This window comes from Anser cygnoides, chromosome 3, assembly GCF_040182565.1.
Source record: "Anser cygnoides isolate HZ-2024a breed goose chromosome 3, Taihu_goose_T2T_genome, whole genome shotgun sequence".
Lineage (NCBI taxonomy): Eukaryota > Metazoa > Chordata > Aves > Anseriformes > Anatidae > Anser > Anser cygnoides.
The window spans coordinates 11,324,880-11,351,957 of NC_089875.1; the positions used below are offsets into that span (position 1 = coordinate 11,324,880).

Below are 27,078 nucleotides of genomic sequence, written 5' to 3' on the forward strand. Positions count from 1 at the left end.
TGGCTTCCAGCAGGACGTTGTGCTGCTGAGCACAACCCTTTGAGCACAGAAGTTCATCTAGTTATCAGTCCACTCCACCATCCATTTATTTAGTCTGTTCTTCCTCTGTTTGTCTATGAGAATCTATGAGAGGCAGTGTCAAAAGCCTCACTGAAGTCAACACAAACACCGTCTGTTGTTCTCCCCTCGTTCAAGTCCACCTCAACCATCTTGGCATAAAAGGCTATCAGTCTGGGTAAATATGATTTTCCCTTCATAAATCTCTGTCTACTCACAGTCACCTTCTTGTCCTTCATATGTTTAGAAATGTTTCCCAGGATTATTTGCTCCATCCCCTTCCCAGGGATCAAGGTGAGGCTGACTAGCATCTAGTTCCTTGGATCTCCCCCCTTTCTCTTCCTGAACATAGGAATGACAAAAGGAAGCAATGCTGTAGGAATAAAATCCTTTCCTCTAACAAGTAACTTACCTACTTATCCACAGCTCATCTATACTTGTTACATTTTTTTTCCTTGATAAGAATGAAAACAAGTGACTGGACAGAAGCAGCCAGCTTTCATGGGGGCACAACAATGTCGCTACTGTTTTGCTCACCCAAAATGTTCATTGTACACTGTGATCACATGGTTAGAAAAAAAGAGCCTTGGAAACAGCCCCACAATTAGCAAAGAGGGTTCTCTTGGTTTTTACTTACAGTTTTTATATTTCTCTCCAAATCCTTGAAAAAGTAGACTTCAGAACAAAACAGCACCCCCTCACACACACCCATACACAGTAATAGTAATTAATTATATTTAAGTATTATTGAGTTGCCACAAAAGGCTAGAATTCAGTCAGGTTCGGTATAGCCTGGTGCCAGCATTAAGAGCTGCAAGGTGTTGTTTATTATTCAGGGAGCTGCCTTGCTGATGTGCCCACACTGAGGTCGGCAGGGGCAGCACACAGATTGCTCGTACATCCTGAGTTTCTTAGGGCCAAGCCTTGGGCTGCTTGCATGAGCAAGGGCTGCTCAACAGGTTCACGGAGATCTCAAGGCTCAGGCCAGCTGGATGTGACTGCAAGTCTGAAGCACTGGGTGATCTCAGCAAATAATCACAATTTAATACTGCTCATTTGTTATTTGGAAGGATCCCAAATTTGTCTTTGTAGCATCTCTTCCAAAAGAGGAACTCCTCAAAGCCATCATGATTCTCCTGTCTTGTATTCTTGTATACAGAGTGAAACAGATTTCTAAAGGGAAAAAAATAAAAAATAAAAAAATCCTTTCCTCTCCAGAATGTTTAATCCAAGAGAACTGTGGTGAAGTCAAAGTTAAGCTTTTGCCGTAAGTAAAGAGTAAATGCATTTTTATAGACAAGCTGTTATGACAGTAATACCTTTTGTGTAAGCCATAAAAAAGTAGACTGCATCATTTCAAAGTTAAGCTCTAAAGCAGAGGAGCCTCCTTTAACCTTATTTTTCTAAAAGTCTAAACACTCAGGGCTCTCTTGAACATCATACTCTGTAAAATCTCAATGTATCTCTTGTTTCAGGCTGCCTGATTCAGAATCCCTTGTGGCCAAATTGTGTTCCCTGTTATGCTGGCATAAAGCCAGAACTCTGTTACCACGTTACTGTGCTGAAAGGGAGAGCAGGATCTGTTCTCTTTTTCTTTCCCTTTGTCTGCGTGCTGTAGTGTGCACATGCACATCACAGTGTAGTGTCATGTGTTTGTGCACATCCTGACCTTTCTCAGCCACATGCGGCAAAGTGGCTTCACACCATGACCAGACAAGCAGCTGCTCAGAACCAGGAGGAGATTTACGGGATTTCATTATGAACATGGAGAGTGGTCTCACTGCTAATGGTGCTTGCAGCTGCTGTAGCACCCTTGTGTTTGAGCCTTCCTTATTACTGCCCAAGGGCAGGTGGGGGTTTCAGAGCCCATTGTACAGATGGTGCATTTTGATTTGAGGCAAGCAGAGAGCTTTAGATGAGGTGCAGCCTGCAAGCTTGTAGCTGGTTGTGGCACATCCGTATGTTGAAAGCATTGTTCTACAAAGGCTCAGTCACTGCTTAGTTCTGCCATGTACCCCGCAGCTGTGACAGTAAGCCCCATGCAGAATCAGGACTTACTGTTGTAAGTGTGCTCCATGAGATAGTGGCTGAGGGGGAAAAATACAGATTGTGATCTAACAGAAAAGATAGGAGAAGTGCCAGAGGCGACCTGTTAAAGGGAGATTAATGGACTTGCTGGAGGTCACACAGTAGGTAAGTGGCAGAACTGCAAATAGACTGTGAATCCCCAGAGACACAGCCTGGTACTAGGTTGCTAAATTGCAATCATTTTAAGTGCCTGTCCCAGTACTGACTGCTCCTTTCCCCAGACTGTTGTTATCAGATGTTTCGGTGTATTGTTCATTTTATTCTTCCTTTAGTATTAGAAGAAAGGAATGGACAACCTTCTTCTGTTTTTTAAGGCTGCATCTGGAAGTATCTGATGACTGTTTTAGAGAAGGAAGTTCCCCTTCTTCTGTTTTCCTACTTGAAATGAAACATCTTACTGTAGGATGTGGGTAGCCCGTGAGTGGAGACTGCAGGGCAGTCAGCCCCAGTCTGAACAGAGGGGCTGCCCCATGTGATGCCATGTGGGAAGCCAGCACACTGGGCAGCATTTTGCAAAATCAGTGTCTCAAAACAGACAGGGCAGTGGTCTCTGATGTCATTCTCTCTGCCTCACCTGTGTGCATCATTTAGCAGGAACCAGATCTCTCAGTGTGATCATCAATGTACAATACTGGATTTTCATTCTTCTCCTTCCAGTGCTGACTGGAGTCAGTCCAAACCCAAGAAACAGAATACTCCATCTCATGCTTCTCCAGGAAAGTGTTAGTGTTTATAAGGAGAAGAGAAGATCCTCCCATGCCTTCGCCTTCAACTCAGGTGTCAGTACAACAGTTCTAGAACTGGACCAGGCCTCTGGCCTCTTTCCACCAAAGGGCAGATCTGGACAGTCTCAAACAGCTTCCACATCAGATCCCTTCTGTTTCTCTGATGTCTAGTCTCTAATCCATCAATATATTTATATTTTAAAGAGTCCTAGTTTTTTCTGGACACCCACTGATGTCCAGGCAATAATTCTGCCTTCCCTGTGTGCTTCCCACTGGAGCTTCCATCTCTGCTACTCGGAGGTCACTTGGCCACCCTCCTGCTGCAGCTCTGACCTGATGTTATCTACCGTAGCTCATCTAGCATGCCAGCAGGGCTTTCGGAGAAAAAGCAGCATCCCTCTAGACCTAGACAGACCTTTGAAAAGTTCACTTTCTCATCTCTTCCAGCTCTGAGTCCTGGACATGTTGCTGAGTCTGTAATCCTGTGGAGGGACATTTGCTCTGTGTCTTCTATCCAATTGCTTTCCTCTGGATTTTTCTTTTTTTGGATGCAAAGCCATTAAACAGACACGAGCCAGGAGTATTTTAGGGAGTGGGAATTTTAGCTTAAGGATAAACAGCCAGGTTCATTTGCTCACATCTGCATTTGTGAGTATGCTCATATGTCTATCCATAAAAAGAGGAGGAGTAATCCCAGTGTGAGCCTTGTTAGAAATCAGAGAATCCAGAGGTAAATGGACACTTGAGAGAAACACATTGAGCAAGTAAGCGAACTTTACTGGTTTGCTACTCGCTGACCAGTTTGCTATTCATTGTTTTAATTCCAGGGCACAGTGATGAATCATAGGAAATTAAAACCAAGCTGGCCTTCACCTCTTCACAGCAAATATCTGTGTATCTGTTCCCTGCCCCATTCTTGCCTAGGTGTCTGCATATAGACCACGTTGAATCCTTGGAGAAAGGAGGGAGGATAGGTTCAATGTCTCTGTCAGTCATTGGGGCAACCACTAACGTGGTGATGCTCAGTATCAGCAGGGGTCCCTGCTTCCCCCCAGCATTACCCTGCACTGCAGTGCTTGTTACTCCTCCTCCCCCTGTGCTGGGGTGCCATGTGCACACCTGACTGCAATGCCAGGCTCTTTCTAGCTTTCACAGTAGACTCTGCAACGTGATGGTACCACTCCAGCAGCAGTATGCAGCTCAGCAGGTATTAATGGATTAATTTATTGTCAGATCCCAAAAGCCTGTAGATGGGCATAGCACCATGTGCAGACTGAGGCTTGTAACTAATCTCTCCAACTTCCTGTAATAGTTTTCATGTATTGAATCCCGTTGCTCCCCAGATAGGGAGTCTAGGATGATGATACTGTATCAGAGCAGAAGTATCTGATCCCTTACAAAGCTCCTAACAACAGAGGAATTTCCTCTGACTGTAACTCATGCATTTCTTGCTTAATATATTGAGTGTCTATGTGCAGCACTCAGTGTCGCATACTCCAGGGTGTATACCCTCTGCAAAGTGAATTGTGTGATACAGAGCAAAGCAAAAATGCTTTCTCAGGTGTCTCAGAAGAGCTCCAGGAAGGAAACACCATTCAAACACAAAGGAATGCAGCACCTGTCTGAAGTTCCAGTTTGCGAAGTTCCAGTTTCGTCTTATGGCAAGATGTGAGGAATGCAGGATTTTACACTGAATTTCCACTGTCAGGCAAGGACACTGCAGGAAAAGGATCCTCAAACAGATTTAGGACCTGTGTTTTTTGCAGCTGAGGTACTGGAAACGTAGTAGAGTCCTTTTAATATTCCTGAATGAGGTAATCTCTCTCATATTTGGACCGTGGAGCAAAACCATTTTGGATTTTGGCACTAGTTCCTTGTTTTCCCTTCAACAATTGCCAGGAACTGAATGGAAACTGAAGAATGGAATTACATTGATTTTATTTCCATTGTTTCTCCTCCACTGTTTAGCTTCAGCCTCAGTTCCTTGTTGCCTACAAATGCTGTCTGGGAATGGCTGGAATTGGTGGCAACGTCTTCATGTTTGCTACAGAAGAGATAGCCTCCATATAAATTCAAACAGAGTAGGTTTTGAACTTGCAAGCCTTCTGTGTGTGATCAGTCAAAACAGAGAGTTCTTCTGGTCTGCTTTAGCTGCTAGATACAAGCCAAACCTCAAAGGAGAGTTTGGGAATGTTGATTTTTCCTGCTTGCAGTACAAGCAAATGCTTCACTTGCAGATAGTTTTCTCCTGGGGAAGAAACATTTCCTATTTTTAAACAGAGAATTGAGCCTTCTCTTCCATAATTAAGACGATTCCATCTGAGGCCATTTTTCTGCTCTTTGCTAAAACCTGCAGTTAAGTCCTTTTATACTTACTGTGAGTTTTGAAAGTTTTGCTAGCCTTGTTTTTCCTGAGCTCACACATTGTCATGTACCCTGAGAAAAGCTATCCCATTGCCTCTTGCAGGAAATATTACTTGTCTCATGAGAAGGCTGCTTGATTGATTTGTAGCCTAATTTGACAGCTCAAGGAAATATTTTTCTTAAGCTTTTGTACCAGATTTCAGGGTCTCTGAGCTCACAGTTAAAAGGTTGCACTGATAATCAGTGATGTGGGAATAGTTCATCAGTTAAAATGGTATTTTCAGAGCTGTAGGCTTATGGGAGGTTTGTAAAACAGGAGCAGGTACTCCAAAGTCAATCACAGAAAAAGAAGAGACCCTTTAGGCAAACATAGAACTAAAATGAGAGAAAGAAGAAATAAGTGAACAGTGGCCATTCAGCCTAATTTGGATTTAACTGTCTCAAAACCACTAAGCAATACAGTATAAAGCAGTTCATAGTTCCGTTTGGTTTCTTTTTGAAATGGATAGATGGGCATTAGATTAGAAAATGGTGAGAGGCTACCGGAGCTGGAGAGGGAGTTAAAAAAGCAGCACACTTACTTGTATGACTTTTGTGATTGCAGCTCTTGCTGTGGACAGATGGCATTAATGTAGGCCTAAACAGAAGGGGATTGCAGGAAAACCTTTAGCATGTCATCAGGTAGGAGAAAACAGTTGGAAGCTGTTATACCTGCCTTCTTGCTCTGATGAGCCACCCCAGCTATGCGCCAATTAGTGCAATACTTTCCAGAGTCATAGCAGACTTGGAGCAAATCTGAACCTGGCTCGTTTGAAAGTGTATGCTCTCTTTTTTGGCATTAGATGAGTAACAACAGTGTATGTTGAAATTAAATACTGTTTTTCTTAAAATTTGATGCTTTCCATTATTTTTCCATTTCCCGAGCTAGCCTATGCCTAGCCAACAGCTTTGGCAGAGGTCCTCTAGTTATTCTTCATGCAAGAATTAAATACCTCAATGCCCAGTAGCAGATTTGATAGAAGGGAATACGTGCCCATACCCTGAACAGTGTGGGCTATTTGCTCAAGCATTTCTCCCTCAGCTATGGTAAGTGGGGACTGCTCTAAAGTGAGGGCATACTTCTGTCACCTGTGTGTCAGGGAAGTCAGTGCTGACAGAGTGGAGAGCTGACACTGGAAATCCCTCAAACTACCAGTGCAAGACTTACTAGAGAACATCTCCAAATTCTCTGGCTGCAGCCCTCAAAAAACTTGGCAGTGAGTTTCAGCTGGCTCCCAGAAGATCTTTATTTGTTGGAATTAGTATATTTAGCAAAAAACATCCCTCAAAGACCAGACTATCATTTCATGTTGGACCTGATCAGACCCAGACAGCTTTCGTTCTCTCCTCTGTATGTGCTATAAAGTCTGCAAGAATCTCAAAGAACCGTATTGCTCCAAGAAACCTTTACAGCAACAGGCTTAAACAGGAATTGTATCTACTTTGAGGGAAGTTTCATACTTTGAGGGAGGTTTGGGGTTGGAATTAGATGATCTTTAAGGTCCCTTCCAACCCAAACCATTCTATGATTCTAACCATTCTATGATACTGGTGTGAATCAGCTTGCTCCAGGGCTGCCTTAAATAAGCAAGAGCCCCTGGGCACAGGGCCTGAATTGTGCCATTCTCCACATGTGCAAAAGTCCAGTGAGGTCAGACCTACTGCATGTGCCAGAAGAGCAGTGAACCGTATGCTGTTGGATTCTCTGCACACACCATGCAGAGGTGCTCTGCACACAGGTGGCAAGCCAGATTAATTGGAGATTTGTTGGTTCAGAAAGTAACACTGCACCGTATGTGTACTGCAAGTCCAGCACATCTGGAGTTGCACCCAGCGCCCATCCATGGATACCATCTCACAGCCCTCCCAGGGCAAATCTGCTGTGAGGGCGGGCCCTTATATCAATGTCAGTTTGCTCCAGCTATCTTTCTGCTGTTTTTCATTCATTTTTCATTGCTTTATAACCTGTATCACCTGCTGTCTGTCTTCTTCTGTCCCCTTTCTGCCCATTCCATGGCATAACAGGGAGATGCCATGTGTGCACCACCCCCTGAGCCAGTGCGGAAGCAACTAGAGTTCTGCACAGCTTTTATCACCCTGTGAGCTCACCAACAAGGTTTTGTACCCAAAGAGTTGCACTTTTTCTTCCAGAAAGTACAGCTGTAATATGTATCTACTTCAGCCAAATGAATTTCCTGTCAAAGTGCTTTCCACAGCTAGCATTTTTCCCCCCAAGGAAACTACCCTCTACTATGTATGTGGAAGGGTTTTAATCCTGCTGTCCAGTGGCAGAGTGAGGTAATCTGAAAAAAGGCAATGATCTTAATAAATTGTCTGACTTTTGCCCTGCAGAAAGTGAAAACTGCATTAGAAAACACCTTTTCATTCATCACAGGAAATCCTTTATTTATGTAGGACTAGGCAAACCTCATAAAGGAAAGTTGTTGTAATTTACGTTAATTAATAGCTAATACTTTTGGTCAACAGTGAGAGCTGGGCTTGATCCCAGGCCAGGAGTATTGCTAGTTAACTAAAGCTGGAACTGTTAACCTGCGGTAAACTGTTAACCTGCGGTAAAACTGTTAACTGTAAACTGTTAACTGTTAACCTGCAGTAAAACTGAAGTCTTGCAGTGCAATTCCACAAGGGGAAATTGGTGCTCATGCTGCTGATGGAGTCGCTGCATTTGCTTTGCCTTCACGGTGTCTAGCAGCATGACGCGTGTTACTGGTACATTCATAAACCTGTCATACATAATTAGCATACACTTTCTAATTTTGAATAATCCTTAACAGCAACTCCTATTCCTGTGAAAGACCTCCAAAGAAGGGCCTTACAGATAGCCCAAAGAAAGCAGCCCTAAACATCTTTGGAAGCACTGTCTTCAGCAAACTATAGACACAGGCCTTACTAACTGTTTGTCTTTCCAAATGGCTGTTCTTTTTATGGAGGATAGTGATGTAATTGAGAAGTGGTGTCTGCACTTCAGGTTGAATTCAGACATTTTTTATTCTTAAATAATCCCAGCTGCTTCATTTGCTTCCTTTTCCTGTAGATTCCTTTCCAACTGATGTATTGCATACTGACAGTTTTTACAGATATTGGCCCTGGTCAAACTAAATTTCTGACCAAAATCCAGACAGGAATTTGTTGTAAAATAGCATCTGTCTTTCCTGCTTTCCTGCTGTTCATTTGGGGTAGGAGGGAGCTGGGTTTAAATTTTTCTTTTAGTTATACAAAGTGAATTTAATTGATGTCTTTGGGGTGGTTTTCTTTTGCACTTCAGAATAACTAAAATGGAAATTCAGGTTAGGTGTCCTGTATGGACCATTCATATTAGTGGAAGCAGGAGAAAAGGAGTGGATGCATGGGAGTGGATGAAGTGCAGGCAGAAGATATGTTTGGGGCTCTGTGGCTCCTTAGTGTTAAAAGATTTATACTATAGGGTATCAAACAAAAAGGTCTTCTGGGTCAGAATGTGATGTATGTCTCATCTCAAGAACAGCTCTTATTTCAGCAAAACTTTGAGTTTTGCTTGGAACTGGTAATAGAAGCTGCAAGTAGAAGTTGCCTTAGAGACTTCTTCCATAGCTACAAAAATAGGCTTCTTCCTGTCTGCCACATACAGCCTGCAATTTACATTATCAGTAGGCTCATTACATTTTTCACCTTCAGTTAGGTAGTTAGTGGCAAAATTGGCCTTCATGTTTTGAAGCCATCCAAATCTTTGATTTCTTTGGACAGTCAGTCTAGTGAGAGTATTGTATGTATGTTACATGTAATGACCACGTGAATGTAATGGTCCCTCTGAGCATACATATGCTTAGAGCTTATGACTTGAAGATGCACTGCAATACCTTTAATAACAAATGGTCTTCGTGGCAGTGGCCATTTATATGATGGCAAAAATCAGTGAAGCAAAATATTCTATTTGTTTAAGCCAGTATTTTAATGTGCGAAAAAGTAACAGCAAATCTAAGCCAGCAACATATCTCTGCAAGTTGGTGGGATTCTTGGGAGTACAAATGCTCTAACAATTCCAGTGTATAGTGTCTGTACAGGATAGATCCATGTTTATCATGGTGTATTAGAAGTACAGCAATGCTTCATCATGCTGAATCTCGAGCATGTAGAGGTAAAGAGGGAAGTCCTCCCAGAACTGCCTTTTTGCAGCATGTTTGCCCCTGTCTCCAGTATGGACCTTCAGGAGGATCCTGGGTGTATGGAGTTCATTGCAGGCACAGGTTTGCAAAATGTCAGAACCGATAATCCTTTCCGTGACTCTGGAAGTCAGATTCTCCCCTCAGTTGCACTTGGGGAATGAAGCTAAATAATTACTTAGGATTTGGAAGTAATATTTAGCTCACCGGGTGAACAGTTTCTCCTGACTGTGAGGCAAAATGATATATGAGTGCCTTAGCAGTCTTGCACAGTGTCATTCAGGAAATTGTAGTGCTGCTTATCATTACATCAGCAATGCATGCTTCTCTTGCAAATGACTGCGGTAGCAGTCTGACTGAAAGGATGCCAGCACTGAGAAGTGCCCAGTGATACACTGTGTACCCTTATTCTCTGTGTTGACTTTTGAGAAAATAACATTGTAGCATAAAATTCTAGTTTGAATTGTTTATTGGACTAAAACAGTTTCAGGAATGAGACAGAAATCCATCTGTTAGGAAGAAAAACGTGTTGTTTGAGGTGGATGAACTTTCATTCTCGGAACTCTCTTCTCGTCTGCAGATCATTTGCAGGAATAGACTGAGGCTTTTGCTTTTCCTTATACACAGATATAGAACAAGATGAGCAATTAAGAATTGGCCACCAGCCTGTTTAAGGAAGATCTCTGCGCTTAGCTTTGTTGATCGACCTCAGCCACAGAGTGGTTTGACTGATAATATACCGGCACTAAACTTCAAAAACTCCTAGACAAGCAATAGCAATGTCCTTATCTAAAACACCTTAGGAAAATAACTCATACACCATTTCTAGCTAAGACTGATCTCTAGCCTGGAAACTTAAGTGAACAGAAATGGTCTATTGGAATCAGTTATGGTAACTGTCAGTTGAAACTCAGCTTCACATGTGGCTTTGTTGCATGGAATGAGCGGGGAGAAGCACATCGGGCTGCATTACCTGACAACAGCCTCAAGATAATGGTCGATACTTGGTGGTCTGCAAGTTTAAAATTCAGCCAGCCGCACCGCCCAGCTGGCAGCACGCAGCCTCCCTACTGCCTGCTGGAGAAGGTGGCCCTCCCTAGGAGGCAGCCCCTGCAGCAGTGCCCTGAGAGACTCCCCTGAGAGCTCCCTTGAGGAGGCTGCCAGCGATACTACTCGAGATAATAACAGGAATGCCCAGAGGGACGGAGGTCGAGCTTCAAAGAGAAGATAGGGAAATGGAGGAGAAACGTGATCCTAGATGGGGAATGGGGTAGGAGAGGTGGCCTTACTCCCTGTAGCTTTAATTCATAGTTGTAGGTTTGTGTCATGTAAAGTCATGCGTTTAAACATATCTAGGGCTTAAAGATGCAGGTGAGTGCCTTGGTTTAGAATGCACACCTTAAAAATAGCAGGTAAATAGCTCCACAGCTTTGAGGACCTGATCTCTCTGCCTTAATTGCCTCAGCACTAAGTAACCTTTGGCTTGTGGCTTTGTGCCACAGTGCGTCAGCATTGATGACCTTCAGCAGCTGAGGCTGAGGCCTTGAGGTGGCTGACTTGCATCCTTCACCAAGGTGAGAGTGGGGAAGAAATTAAATGTTTGTGCGTGACCTTGCTTGTTTCCCCCACTGTGAAGCACTAATTGATGACTGAATGAAAAAATTCCTTTCCCCCACTTGTTCTTACATGACTTAAATAGGAGTTAATTGGCAAAAAGACTATTTATTTCTGTGACGTAACAGTATGAGGGAGACAAAGTGTGTGTGGCAGTGGAACAGTTTGAAATGCTACCAGGTCCTAATAACGCTGCTCTTTAGTAATATTTTATTCTTTGGGAATAGAGAGTAGGCAAAAAAAATCTGTGATGTAATGGTCTGACTTAGCTTTAACAGCTTGTTTAGCAGTGTTTAGCAATTCAGCAATTTAGGATTACAGAATCATCAGCAGAGAGAAATATCGTTGCTTGCAATTGTGACATAGTTTTATAAACTTCCTTCTCTTCCAGATTCGGTTAAACAGCAGAGGACTTATCTATTCTGTTGGTCTCTTGCTGGCATCTGTTTTTGTCACAGTATGTATATAGTCTTTTGTTCTTCATTTCCAAAAGAGTGATTTTATAGACATTTCCTTCACTTGTTCTTTTCTCACCTCTAGGTGCAATAGCAATTTCAAGTCTGTTGTTAAGGGATAGGAATGGTCACTCCTATTGTAAACTTTCCAAGACCTTAGTCTGGCTCTTGGCAGAAGCTATCACTGTCACAAGATGGCTCTTATATTTGCGTACTTTCCATGGGATAACCTCTGGGTGGTCCATTAGTAATCACTAATCATTTTTCATGATAGTGTTGAAGCAGATCCTTCGATGTATAACAAGATCCATTTTCCTGTTGAACAGCTACACAAAATATTGTATGGTTTGCTTTGGCCCTGTGTAAAAACTTTCAGAGATACAACACAGGCCAGAACAAATATTGCCTGGATGTGACAACATTTATTGAAATTGGTGGCTTACGTTCCCAGACCTGTCCAAGTCCAGCGTAAAAGTAGACTAGAACAGATAAAGAGAAGAGGATTAGCAGACCCTTGTGACATCTTCCAACTCCTAAGACCAGCTGCTATAGGGGAGCAGCCCTCCATATTGCACACCAGCACAATTCCCATGTACACAAGACTTGAACTACAAGAGGTTTGTGTTGTAGCAAACTAAGCAAATTCAGGCACAGCCTTAGCCTGTTCAGCTCTAGATTGAGATGCAGAGAGGCACTTGAAGTATTTCAAATGAGGAGAAGCGAATACTTGAAGGCACTTCTGTTGAATTAAATGGGATTGTTCTTGCCAAAGTGAAATTCATTGCAGAAACTTAAGGCCATTAGGCCAGCAATCAACGTGGTGCAAGTCAGTGTGGCTCCAGTGACTGCGGGGGAGCTACTCAGATTTTCTTCAGCTTACTTGTTGCAGTACTTACATTGTGATTGCTTCCAGTTGATCATGTTCAGTGTGGGGACAGTCATTTTCATGCTCCTGTAATTGAGAAAGGGATTTACCACTTTATTCAAAATTATCCTGCTGTGGTGGCTTACTCTGTGTTTATTTTAGGTTTTTGGCGTCCACATGAACAAATGGAAACTGGATAAGAAGCTAGGGTGTGTGTGCCTTTCCCTTTATGGCATCTTCCTGTGTTTCTCCATCATGACAGAATTCAATGTTTTCACTTTTGTGAACTTGCCAATGTGCAGAGATCACTAATGCAGGTGGCAGACTCAGGAGGAACTTCCTTCTTACCTGTGCAATACAAACCACGGCTGGCATCTCCTGAATGCGGTGCACCTCCAAGTCGTGAAGTATATCCTGTTCACTGTTCATAGGACCTGTAGCCCCATCTCGGTTTACCCTCTCCCTGACCCCCACAACCTGGAAGAATCCTGCATCGATGTGAAGATTATTTTTTCAACGTTCATGTAATTTCCTAGCTCAGTTTTTGAACAGTGACTGGGACTCTAGGTGAACTGGCTGCTAACTGGCATCAAGCCAGGCAAAACTGGTCTGCTACAATTCCTTTTTAAGTTATTTGATGGAAGACTAATCTAATTTATGACTTAAGACTATTGCTACAATGCTTAAGAGGGTACATCGTACAGGGGCTGATTTTCAAGGAGAATTCTGGGATTTTTTGGTTGCTTTTTTTTTTCCCTTTTTCTTTTTTTTTTGTTGTTGTTGCTTGTTTTGGTTGTGGTTTTTTATTGCCTGAGATCAACGTCCTCTCTTTCAGCTTCTCCTTCTGAGCTCTGGGTCTCCTGTAACAGTCCAAAAGTCACAGCGCAGTGTAATATGGGAATTTAATCCAAGGTACTCAGCATATGAGTGGACTTACTGTTTATTAAAAGAAGATTGTCAAGGCAACAGACAGACTCTTTACCATAAATAATGAATCCTGTACAGGTGTGATGAGGATTGTGAGGTAAATGTGGATTCAAAGGATAAACACTGCTACCATTTTACTATTAATGTTGGTGTTTTATTAATAGGGTGTTTATGGTATTTCCAAGCAATAGTTTGATTGCCAGCCCAGGAGGGCTACCAAGGAGGCATCCTGTTTTTTAGTGATCTACACCTGGACATGGAAGGTCAGAACTTTATTTGCTTCATCAGATTTCTTGTAGTTTAGGGGGGATTCTATAGTTTATGTCTTATTTGTTCTGAGAAGGACATAAGTATGTGTCAAAACTTTTCTAAATGAGTTACAGACACTGGTTTCTTTAAAAGGAAAGAGGCATATTTTGCACAGACATAGTTACTGAAGTCATAATTTGCCACTCTTTAAAGAATACACTGGACCTGGCCAGATATTTGTCTTTTTTTGTAAACAGTTGAACTTACCTGATAACAAATCGTGTGGATTCATCACATCTCCTTTGGGAGGGAGGAAGATGGAAAGAGAAATGGCACTTTTAAAATGTGGAATATCTCCAATGCAGACTCGCTCACAGATCTTAAGTTATTGTGGAAATTTAACTATTCATTGTTCCAGTATCCTTGCTAAATTTTGTATAATTCTGTATTAATATGCAGGCAGATTCCACCCCATCAGAAATGCTATCACAACTACATTTGTATGTATTGATACTGTGGATTCTTGCCAGTGCTGGCTGTTGTATTTACTTTAAGCACTGATCACTTCTGATTCATTTGGTATGTTTTTCTTCTTTCTTGTATACGTTCTACTATGAAGTGTGTTAAGATAGTACCAGCTAGGTGAATGTTTTCGTCTATGGTACAAACAGTGGCAAATATTGGTAGTGAAAGTACAGCAAACCCTAGGTCTCAGAAAAAAAAAAAAAGGGCAAAAAAAGCACCACTACCAACAACAAAAATGCCTAAACCATAGCAGGAAAGAACCCTCCAACTAAAAAAAAAAAATCCTATTTACAGACATCCAATTTTCAATCCATTTGCATTTTTGGACGTGTTTATTTTGGCATACTTTTCTTTGGACAAAATGATGTAAATCAAAATATTTACACCCTGTGGTTTCCATTCAGCTCTGCACCCTATTTTCTTTCTTTGTTACACTAAATGTGTGGAGGCTTTGGCAGCCGTTGCACTGTGCATGTTGGGGAAGTCCATCGGAAAAAGCCATGCCCTGCTGGCCTTGGTGAATAAAGCGTGCTTGTGGATCCCTGGCAAGAAGAAGGAAGGGCCGAGGGACAGAGAACAGAGAGTCAATGACGTCTGCATCGTCATTTTTCATTCCGGAAAGCAGTTGTCTTGCTACCTGTTGAGCTATGCAGCCTGTTGTTGAAGCAGCCTTCTCCTAACTGTGCCCACATTAGGAAGCCCATTGTACCTTCTTGTTGCTTTTTTTTGTTGTTGTTTCTTTCTTTCTTTGTTAATGAGATTAATAATAACCACTAAAATGCCTAAAATACTTCCTTAAATCAAGCAATGTTAGCAGCAATGTGGCACATTTCAATAAAATCCACCCCACAGACACACAGCTATACTCTCTGTAGCAAGATGTAGTCACTCCGAAGCAGTGTTTCCTTGCTGGCAGAAGGGACAGATTTGGGGAAGGAAAAAACAAAACAAAAAAACAAAGAACAAAGTCACACATCCAGGGCCTATTATTACTTCTATTTTGAATATTTATACTGCTGCTCCAATGGAGCCAGTTGGATCTATTTCTACGAAATAGCTGTTACCTATCCCATGGCACAAAAACTGCATGACTATTTTTTTAGGAACCTTTCTTATTGGTGTGCATTAAATACTGTAGTATATTGTAGCTTTGCATTGTATGTGAAACCTGAAATACCTTGTTCTGAAATGTGTGTGTTGTGCAAGAATATTCTGCAAGTTGTTTGTTCTAAGCAGAAGCAAAAGGTACGTTGAACTGCCATTATCTGTGCCATGTATGACTTGATAAGCGCTTCCTGTGTTGACAGTTTCAGTGAGTTGTGCTTGTGATTTGCAGCCAAATCAACCAGTGCAGACCTGGTCTGGAACAGAATAGACCAACTGAATGTTTTGTCTCCCAAAATGAGAGCCTGTCAAGTTTGTTAGCATAATCAAAGCTCATGGAAAAGTCCCCACAGCAAAAACCTAAGCAATTTTTAGCATCCTTCCTGTGTGACATCTCCAGAACTTGAACAGACAGGTATATGCAAGTATAGAACATGCTAACAGCTTTACCTTGCAGAGCTTAGGGGTTCTTTTCCTTCGGGCATTCAGTTCTGAGAGTTGCAGGCTGTGCGTGAGGGCGTCTGGGCCTTGTCTGCTGGTGTGAGGGCCACGGCGCCCAGCGCTGCCTGGGGCATGGTGCCCCACTGCTCACAGTGCCCCACTGCTCACAGTGCCCCACTGCTCACGGTGCCTCTGCTCCCACCTGCAGGAGGCCAGGGGGTCAGAGTTGGGCTGGGCTCAGGATGTGACTGTGACTCATTTGGGTTTTTGCTGTTCTGAAAGCAAGGGTCACCTTCACACTTGAGGCTGCTCTGGTCTTGGGACCAGTCGAGTGTTGTTGTTTCCATTCCTGGCAGTTTCAGACAATCCTTAATGAGCATTTCAAAGGGGGATGAAAGAGCTTTTTCCTCAGTGGAGAGCGCTTCACTGCAGCTCTTGCTCTGACCTGATTTTGTCTTGATTGGTGTTAAATATGTTGTCCCTGGCTACCAGCAGCTCTGCTTGGCGTGCAAGTAGCCCTCCTTCGACACCATTTCAAAGGTGGAGTGAAATGACATGAGAAGGTCTTAAGTCATGCTGCAAAAACTGCTTTTGTCCCTACCACAGCTGAATTTTGTTTTATTTTATTATTTTATTTTATTTTATTTTGTTTTTTATTTTTTTTTGATGTACTGCACTTTTTTTGTAGATTGTTTCTGCTGTAGGAACACCAATCTGAAATGCGTGCACGAGAAGAGATTTTCACTCATGTAATTGTTGGGTTTTTTTCCTCTATGTTTACACTTCCTGCCTTGTTTTTAGCTTTTTGTCTTCAGCTGTGTCATTGAAATTAATTAGCATACTTTGGATTTGTGATGTCTGTGCCTGTGAAAACGAATGCTCATTCTGAACTTTCAGATGTATGACTGGCTTTTTTTTCCTTGACGAAACAGATCGGGAAGAACAGCAATCTAGTTTTAGAAACTCTACATTCAATGTAGGTGGAACAACCTGAGGGTAACATTTAATATCCTGCTGACAGAACAGTATTTTTATATGACTTTTCCAAATAACCACATTAATACTTGTAAAATAAAATGTAAACTTAATATTGTTGAATAACTTTTTAGAAAACCATAACTTTCTGCTGATTGACAAATGTTTCTTGTATCAGGATTTTTGAAAGCCCTAATCCTTTCAAAATAATCTCACAGAGATGCAATAGTGTCAGGTTTATCTATTTCAACATTTCAGCATTGGAAATTTTAAACTGCTTAAATATGTACTTTAAAAATCAATCTCGATGGACACTGCTTAGCTGGATTTAAATCCACCCTGTAATCATGAAGTTTCACTTGATTGGTAACCAACTTAAGTTACTCTATAACAGACTTAAACCCAGGTAAGACTGTCCATGTTAGGTTTTGTACAACTTTAACTGAATCAGTTCAAAGCCGTGTTTTTAAGGAGAGTGGTGGAAGTTTGAATATACACAAGACCTCAGTGACTTTGCTTCAAATTAGAACTACAGTTTGAATAAACTAAATGAGTGTACCAAATATCATGCAAGGCTTAAAGGAAGAGAGTTTTTAGTATTTATTAATTTGAGTGAAAATTGACCTCTCTCAAAATTAGCAGTAAAACTCCTTTGTTTTTTTGCAAGGTCAGTATATATACATCTTTGCAGCAGTGATTCCTGATAAGGACTGTTGTTCTGTATTTTTTTAAGGATGAGTTAACTCTTTATTTTCTTTTCAGAATAGATAAATGAATTCCTATTAATGTGACTAAGCACCTCTAAGGAGCTTTACATAAATATTCTGTTAGTAGTGAGCGCTTAGTGGCCTCAAACCTGAAGCATATTTCATAAATGCATCTACTTCCACATAACCTGCTCTGAGCTGTTGGTCTGAATCTCCAGAATCCATCTCAGCCGTGGACAAATCCATGCCTGGTGGAAAAGGTTTCTTTATTAGCAGGAAAGCAGTCAGGGAAGAAAATGGCAATTCCTTTCATTGCAAACCGGAAGATATAGCTTGGCTGTGAAATCTATCATTTGCTACCCTGAAATAGCTAAAGATTTAGGCCAAGTTATCCAGGCTGAATATTCCTGAATATGAAAGGACTAGAAAACAAGACATGTGAGGGTCTGAGGGAACTGGGGCTGTTCATTCTGGAGAAAAGAAGGCTGAGCAAACCTCATTGTTCTCCATAGCTACCTGAAAGGGGGTTATAGCAAGGTGGGTTTTGGTCTCATGTCTCAAGTGACAAGTGATAGGACAAGAGGAAACAGGTTCAAGTTGTGCTAGGAGAGGTTTAGGCTGGGGGTCAGGAAGAGTTCTTTTATGAAAAGAGTGGTCAGGCAATGGAACGGGCTGCTCAGGGAGATGGTGGAGTCACCATCCCAAGAGGTATTTAAGAGAGGTGTGGACATGGCACTTAGGAACATGGTTTAGCGGTGGACTTGCAGTGTTAGGTGATGGTTGGATTTGATGATCTTACAGGTCATTTCGAATCTAAATGATTCTATGATTCTGGGAAATTTGGGCAGAAACATCTAATTGCAGGAAAGCTTCTTTAAAAGCACAACTTGTGTAAAGCTTCAGATTTTGTAATGTATTTATATAGTTAAGATGACTATATCCTGGTATATTTTAGGTAGTTTTTTATTTCACTTTTTCTAATTGCCTTGCAGAACAATTTTTAAAATTTCCACACCAAAATAATCAGACAGAAATCCTGTCAACATAATATTCATTCACCAGGTAGAGTTTGAATGGTGCTAAAACTCAATGTAGTAACTTTAAAACAACAATTTCACATAACGCTTTTTATTGTCAGTTGAGGGAAATGACTGAACGTATGAGGACAGTTGTAGCTGATTACAGATTTACTCAGAGTATTTGCCTTGTAGGTTTCCCATGAGCACGTCTGGCAGACAAAGCAGACAGCTGGGATTCCCAGAGGAGTAATCCCTATTGCTGAATGTTTTTTGATCTCGTACTGTAATGGAAGAAGGGGCTGCTGGTACACAACACCTCTTTGTCACTGATATTTCCCTGCTAGCTTGGAATAACACTTACTCCTTTTTCATAGCAGAGACACAGATTTCCCATAGGTCCAAGTCCTAACCTTAATTCTGATAAGTGTTGTCTCCTAGCAGATAGACATTTGAGCAAAGGAAGAAACAAGCTCCGTTCACTTTGTGCATGTAGAGACAGAGATTTCATCATGGAAGGAGTTTACTGCAGAAATGTCTTGTGGAGAAGGACCTGTAATGTAAGCATTCTTTAGTAATCATAGGGATATTACCAGTAGGAAATTCTGCTCTTAGGACTGAAAAATAAAAACCTCTTCACTCATTCACTGATGTCTATATATAACAGATGAGGTCATTTGGGTAAATCAGTCCTTGAGGTAGGCAAACCACCAGAACTTTGAAGGAGACCTGTTATAATAGTTCCTGTGAAAAAGAGTTTTATCAGTGGAGTATCTCCTGTACAATCACTTTTAGTTAGTGTATGCTAGACTTAAAGTTTTCAAAGGTAAATAACCATGGGACAACAGGAGCACTGATTTGCTTTTGTCCTCTGGGATGTTTCTCATTCTGTGCAGCTACTGATTTCCATGACTGGGTTGGTCTGTGGGAAATCTTGAGCACCATGCAGCTCTTGTCCCAGACCATGTCTTCTCCATCTCCCTGTAATAACATCCACTGGCCAACAGTGGCACACGGGGCGAGGGTGTCGGGGTAGCCACAGACTGACTTGCTCTCAGCCAGGATGGGCACGGCCTGCAGTGCTCAGCTCGGGTTCATTTCTCACAGCCCTGCGCTCTCAGGGTCCAGGGGGTAACACAAAGTGCATATTCCTGCAGCATGGTGGTGGGAGTGCAGTGCCACTGTTCCTGGGGTCATACCCTGCCAGTGCAGGGGCACAGGGGTATTTACACCTCTTCCTTGGCCTGATTCTCGTCCCGGCATGCTTGGTTAGGCTGCGCATGGCTGGGCTCCTAAGCTCCAAGTCCACGAAGTACCAGAGCCCTTGCTTAACTTGGAGCTCATACCTTGTTGTGCACAAGTCAGTGCATTGAAAGTTAAGAACATGCTTAGGTGCTTTGCTGAAAAGCTCACTTTAGTGAATCCAGCTCTTTGGCATCACCAGGCTTTATTTAAGTGCTCAACAAAAGCAGCACTTGAAGTCAAAGAGTGTAGGCTCTTGTAGGGAACAGCTACAGCAAAGTGTTCCCACTGGAAGAGGCAGGGAGGAAATACTGTATGATTAATGAGCAAATAACTCCAATGAGGAGAGCCCATACCAAATGTGCCTTGGGTTTAAATAAGGAAAGTGACTTCTAAAAGTCTTTGTCAAAGTTTTATAAACTGTTCACCAGGAGTCAGCTACTGAGAAGGTTTTTACTACTGATGCAGTTTAGGAAAATAGATTTAGATTTACAGATCTCAGTTTGAGGTGGTACTTTCCTGTGTGGGTCTCTAAGGAGGCAGTAGCCCATGTTAGCAGCTCTCCTCTGCAAACAGGACCTGTTGCTGGGCTTACTGAAGTTAAAGCATAGTTTCTTCACCAAACTAGACGGGCTTTGGATCAAGCCTGGGGCAGCCTGCAGGTGAGGTGCAAGCAGCATACCTTCCGTGGCACCCTGTGGGTGTCTGATCAGCAGCTCCTGCTAGCACAGAAAGGAGAGCTGGGCAGTTCCTCTGCACGCCATATGCTAGTGAACTCAGCTGGTGTTCTTTGTTGCGCTTCTAAAGCATGCATGGGGCTTGAATTTTATTTTATTTATTTATTTATTTATTTATTTTTTTGAATTGGAGGGTCTGGTTTGCTTTTGGAAGAGATAGAAAAAGAACTTTGCATTCAACCTTTGGGCTAAAATACCACAGCAGTAGTTTTTTCTAGTGTTCCAGCTTCATGCAACCGCATCTGTAGGCACGAAGACTATGAAGTATGAAGGGTTGTCTCCAGGCCCCTCAGAAGTCAACAGAATTGTGCTATTTGACTGCTCTTGAGCCAACACTTTAAGTTGAAAGTCATGTTGCAAAAACATGATTTACATCCTGACTTTGAGTCCTGGTGCAATTTATGTGTAAATAGGGTTAGTTGCTCTTGGCAGGACTATGGTAGTGAAGATGCTTTACAGGACTAGATCCTGTATTAGCATCCATGTCACTTCTTGATTTCACTTTGTTGAGGACAGTCTTTGTTGAGAAGGGTGAATTTTCTGTAGGATGGCTAATTAGGATGCCACACTGCGGCTATAGAAACAAATCCACTCTTCAGCAGAAGGCAAACTTCCTGGCTGTTACAGACTTAGAATTATGTCTTGTAATTTTCTTAGCGACTGCTAAGATAATGACAGCTATGCTGTACAGCAAAGGGAGAAGGGAATGGGAAGCTGGGGGAAGGCGAGGGAGAAGATACACGCTGTAATACTGTCATTTGTGATCATTTGAATGATGAAGGCTTGACTTTGCCTCATGTTACGTACAAATACAGTGCACCCTCTCATGCTGCATCAGGGGCACCAGCCTGTGGACAGATGTGTTATGTCTGGAGCTGTGCCAGATGAAGAGGCAGTGACCCTTGTCCACCCTCTGCAACCAGCTCTCTTGTCCTGTTGCTGAAGACAACATGCTGTCTAGCAGAGGTGCTTGCACAATGGTACCCTGGTCAGAACAATGAGAGTTTGTTTAAGCAGTGCAGTGAACAGTTCTAGGAGCACAGTTGTTTCAGGAGGGCACATCTGTCTGGGATAAAGACACTGTATATAGGAGGACCTATGATAGAAATGAAATACACAGATACTGTAAAAGCGTTGGAAGGCATAATGAAATCTTTTTCAAAAGCAGACGCGCCTGTACACCCAACAGCCTGCTAGTTTGCTTAGGATTTTAATTTTCTCCTTCTGTTACAAAGATGCAAGGTTTTGCTTCCACTCTCTCACAACCTGAAACACTGGCTTTGAAGGCTGACCTAAACCTCCCTCCTTAACACAAGATCCATGCACTGGGCTAATAGAAATAGGATATAATTTTTAACCCATTAAATTGAGGGGATGAAGTGCAAGGATATCTTTGCTTGACACATTGATCTCAAACCACCAGACTCTAAGGCAGTGTATGCCTACCGTCTGCCTTTAAAATGCCCCAAACCACTGAAATAACCAGTAATTACACAGTACAGGGGAAGAGTTTTCATAGGAGGTCTTTTAAGACTCTTCAAAGGGAACTTTGTACATAACGATATTTTATATCTTCAGTGGCCTTGTTCCTGACTCATTTACAAATACACTGTATATTTATTCTGTCTACTGCAAAATGAACAATATGGATACAACCCTGTTTGCAGTTTTGGTTATGCAAAGGCACTCATTATGCAATAAACATAATTGATCTAATTAGGTGATTCTATATCTGACCTGGGCGCTTTAAGCTTTATGGAGCCAAACTCTGCTGTACTGTTTTTACTAAGAGAATCAGTCATAAGTTCATATAATTTTGTTGGCAGGTTTTTGGCCTTATTTTTCTTTTAATGTATAAACATGGATTTGTATTCAAGTAACATACATATATATATACACACAAGCTTTATCTAGTATGTCTACTGTTGTTAAAATAAAGCCTTGTAGTAACTGGCTGCCATTTGCTTAGGAATGAAGCCCTCTCATGGCAATTACTAAGATGCTAAATTATATCAGTATTTAAAGTAGTTTCACATGTATCTATTTATAAATACAAAAGATGGTTATGAGTTTTTATTTGTTTCTGCATTGTATTAGCAAGGTGTTTTTAATGGTGCATGGCAGCTATATATCTACAATACAGCAGGTCAAAAGCTTAAACTGCTTATCTTTGTACATCCAGTAATATAATAATAAAAATGTACATTCAATAATATAATAATATTATTACTCATTCAAAATTCGAGTTGCATATTCTGAATGTAAATACAGGTTTAAAAAACAAAAGGAAAAAACAGTATGCATGAGACATTGAGAAGGCTAGGAAATTCTGCACTGAAGTATTTATATGATTTATTTATTTATTTATCTTTCACTGAGTGTTGAGCCTCCAGATCAAGATGCTGGCAGGAGTATTAGGAACTTAATTTCAGTTCCCACGTAAAGCTAAAGCAGGTTTTCCTGAACAAGGCAGATTAAACCATTGAAAGCATTGTAACATTTTTCTGAGTGGCCACAAAAAATGTCAAGACCTTCTCAGCTGCTTTACGTAACTTAGTTTACTAGAGAAGCTGGGGGACACTGAGAGACCCAAAGGTGCTTCTGCAATGCTCACGGCTTGAACACAAGAGTAGAAATATATAAATAGCAAATACTTATTTCGCTCTGTCATGTTTGTAATACCACTGTCACGAGGTACCATTTTCAGCAATTAAAATTCACATTTCTTAAGATACCAACAAGTAGGGTGGATCTTTTTGTTTAGTTGTTTTTTTGTTGTTGTTTCTTGTTTTTGTTGGTTTTGTTGTTGTTGTTGTTGTTTTTAAATAATCCTCCCTTGCCCAGGTTTCACAGGTCATTTTAACAATTAATATTAATTCAGCTCTGGTTAAATGTAATGATTTCTCATTAAAACAGTTTTCATGTACCAGCAAGTGCTTGGGTGAAGCTGACATATATTGTCCCAGCTTCATAATAGTGATTACCGTTTACAGCAGGCAAGGATCTCCCCCTTGAAATCCTGCAGTAATATGAGCCCACCACTCACAGATGTGGTACTTCCCTGTTTCTGCTGTGTTGCTTTGGTTTCAGGTAGGTCAGTAGATCTCCGTTGTAGAAAAATATATCACGTGTCATTGCTGTCAATATGAATTACAGTAGGGCTCAGTGCTGAGAAATAAAAGAACAATGGTGGAGTCATTTTACAGACAAAAATTTACTTGGGGGGGGGGAAGCTGGAAGCCTGTACTTCAGCACCTCTTAAAGACTTGGGGATTTCTCAGATTAGGAAAAAAAAAAACAAACAAATAAACAAACAAACAAACAAAACAAGATAAAGGCTGATTGCATAAAGTATTGCATAAATCTTTCATAATTATTCATATATTTGTCAAGATTTGCATAAAGTGAACTTCCACATACTGTCAAGGACAGACTTCAGATGAGTTGTCCTCCTGGATTTTCAGAAAACAATCCTTTTCTTTCAGTAATCTCACTGGTGAATCAAAATGTCTGATTGTAACATACATTTCTTTATCTCAAAATTGTGTTACGAAATTATACAATGCTTGAGCAAGCACAGAACTCAAACTATGATATGATGAGTTCATGAAAGAAGCCAAAGCAGGAAGTTTGTGGAATAACTTGGTTCTTAGGACTTTTTTACACATGTGACAAGCACAAGACACAAGTGTGAATCCATATTTATACTGCACACAGGGAGAGCAAGTGCAAATGACAGTACTATGGCATCACAAACAGCTGGTTGCTGTTTAGCTGGGATGCTGGCAAGCCTTGCAGGGATTGCTTTTATGCAGTGCTTTACGCGAATACTATTTGATCTTTACAATTCGTCCTCCTGATGAAAGGGGTTTCTTCCCAGGGAGAAACATGGCATCCCTTTATCAGGGAGAGGGGGAGAGATATGCCAGGAATAATGTCTCTCACTCAGTTCTTATCCTAGCTTCACAAGCGTGCATTTTATCTTTTACATAAACGCTTGAGCAAACACGCCTGTAGCAGTCTACATGCCTGAGAGAGGGACTGGGTCTTTGCCATGCAATGAAGATTTAGGAATGGATTTTGCTTAATGTTCCCTTGAGGAGCAGTTCTATTGTCTTTGTTGCCTGTCCTTTTAAAGCTGGGAGTCATTACTAGGCCCTTAATGCAGGCAGTATTTGCAAAAGATGATTAGCAGAATGATAAATTATGTTCATCCTCACATTAAATGTTTGGTTTCAAGACTGAAATCAAAGTGAGATGTTTCTGGTTTTTCATTTGGTTGTTTTGTGGTTTTTGCTTGTTTGTTTTTGTTTGCTGTCTGCCAAAGTAGCGTGTGCCTGGAATCCCTTGGTAAGATTCGGCTGTGGTCCAGTGTTGCTGTGGCCAGTACAGCAGGCGGACAGGCCTGGTGCTTCTTGGCCCTCTGTGGGCACAGTGGGGCTCAGGCATCTGCTGGCCCAGCAGCTAGCCACTTGGGATCTGGTAACTGCTTGGGGCTCTTGTGGAAAACTTGTTTTGGTAACATTACTGGAGTCTTAAACCGTTGAATGCAATCCCTACTGTGGCTTGTTCTAACTGTGATGAAACCATACAGATTTTGTTGAATTGCATGCATGATAAGTTTTCTACTTGATGGTGCAGTGAAGCTGCAGGAAGCACAGCAAAAAAAATGCAACTGATACAAGCACCTTTTGTTCAATTCAGGATCAAACAATGTTATCTGAATGCAAAGATTGTGTGATACTTCTAACCATAAGGAAGAAAATGTAGGTGGAACTGAGTGTGAATGCACATAATGCATATGTTTATTTGCAGTCAGCCAGAAAAAAAAAATAAAATCAGTGGTTTATAGTAATACAGTTCTATTCAAAATAGCTTTTTGTTAAGTCAGCTTAGAAATGTTAACATGGTGGAGCCACAGACAAAATATTTGTTACCTTTTGAAATGAGTTACAATGGTTTTGTCATACTTGTACGAGTATTATAAGGTCAGTCTTTCTGTATGTTTGTTTTACAGCTTGTTGTAGAATAGTCTTTTATGCATAGTTGTTCCACTTGCCTGTGTAAATTACAAATTTAACAGAAAAGAAAGCATGCATTTTTCTCTGTTTGCTGGTAACCTATGAAATTAGAAACTTGTATTTCTGTGTTTTTAATGTGTTATACTATAAACAAAATTCACAGCACTATTGTCTATGGAATATCAAAAAGTTTTATTAGAATGAATTACTTTAAATGTTTTGTCATTTGATTTAATAATGTGTCAGACATCTACACTAAGACAATATAATGTTTATCAATAAAAATATCCTCTCTTTGTACTAACTTAACACTTCAGGGCATGCTTGGACATAGGCATTGAACACCCCTGTAGGTCACAATACCAGCGATTTATTCATTTTTTGGCATAATTGTGAGAATATTTGGTACCACTCTTTTGACCTGAGCATTGAGCTGGAGAGGAAGCAAAGAAAGAACAAAAGAGGGTTTTTATACCTCATATTTCCTTCACCACTTAACATACATTTGCTGTAAAGCTGTGTGCACCACAGTAGTTCATGCAGAAGCTAGCTGGCTCATGTGAACTGTACATGTCAGACTCCTCTATAGAAACAAACACTGAGGGAATTGTATTTGCTATTAGCTAATGAGCTAATTTCTGTTAGGTTACAACAGTATAGGTCTGAAATTACTGCACTGAAGTAAATTAATTTTTGAAGCCATAGGATAGTATGAGTTAATTGTCACTCTCCCAGCTGGCAGGATTCTGTACCTGTGACCATTAAGCCCAGGCCAGCTGTGGTTACAAGGTCCAGTCCTCTGAAGTCATTCCTGAAGTGATACTTTCAGTAATGCTCAGAATAGTAATGAGGACTAAGTGTTTTATAAGAGGTTCTGTTGCATCCAGTTTCCACTACAGAAAGTTGCAGGAAACTTGTGGAGAGGGCTTGTTAGAAGGCATAGCTCTCAAGTAGCAAAATACTTGGGCCATTTTTATACTCTGTGCCAGCAGAAAAGAGACTGCTAAGCTTCCCTGCTCAATCTGAGCCTGACCTGGTGGCAGGATTCTCATTGCTTCTACCTAACCTGATAAGAAGGTTGGGACCCTTCATCTGACAACTCCTCCCCGCCCCCTCCATCTTTTCTCTGAGAGCAGTGTTGAGATCTATGAATGAAAAGGCAAGTAACTGGGACCAGCTACCTCAGCTGAAGTGCCTTTGCTCAGGTCTTTGTAACAGCCACTGCCAAAATGACATCTTTCTTCTGTACCTGCCACATCCACAAAAATAGTGGTATGTCCTAGGCAGAAGGGATTGATTATTTATTACCCATATGCAGTTATTTCCGCGTGCAGAAAAGATATGCATACTGATCCCTTATCTCTGTCCATGAGTGAAGGGATGAGGTACAGCCTTTGATGTTAGCGCAGAAAATGTCTTTCATTGCTGCAAGCCCAACAGTTGTCATGAAAATATTTTCCATTGGTTCGATTGTTTGCATTCTGACTCTGTGTGCTGGCAACCTAAAAGGTATGTTGGAATCCGTAAGGATGCTGTATCACTGTAGAGACTTCCCCATGACAAGTTTACTGGTTCAAAGATAATCTTGCTTTTCGTCACAATTTGAAGCTGTTCCAGCTGTCTGTTGCACTCTGAAGATATTCCCACTCCCTACTCCCTGACAGAGTGATATGCCAAATATGCATCTTTTTTGATTCAGCCTTATGATTACTTTACTTTAGAAAAATTCCATGTAATTTACAGTTTGGAAAACTAGAATGTGGTTGT

The 27,078-nt window shown here is 41.3% G+C and overlaps 1 protein-coding gene across 8 annotated transcripts in view; it reads left to right on the top strand.

Moving 5' to 3' along the window:
• The window catches only part of RIN2 (Ras and Rab interactor 2), a 284,987-nt gene that overhangs the window by 164,857 nt on the left and 93,052 nt on the right, over positions 1 to 27,078 (top strand). For 6 of the 8 annotated variants that reach the window (XR_010830861.1, XM_066995455.1, XM_066995460.1 and 3 more), the window contains one exon: positions 11,439 to 11,504. The exons of 1 other annotated variant lie outside the window; for it this stretch is intronic. Coding sequence is in view for 6 of the 7 variants with exons in the window: in XM_066995455.1 (XP_066851556.1) it covers positions 11,439 to 11,504 (66 nt within the window). In the remaining variant the exon portion in view is untranslated. Of the gene's footprint in view, positions 1 to 11,438; positions 11,505 to 12,529; positions 25,468 to 27,078 lie in introns of those variants that run through there. One more of the 8 variants, XM_066995462.1, reaches the window with a different exon arrangement.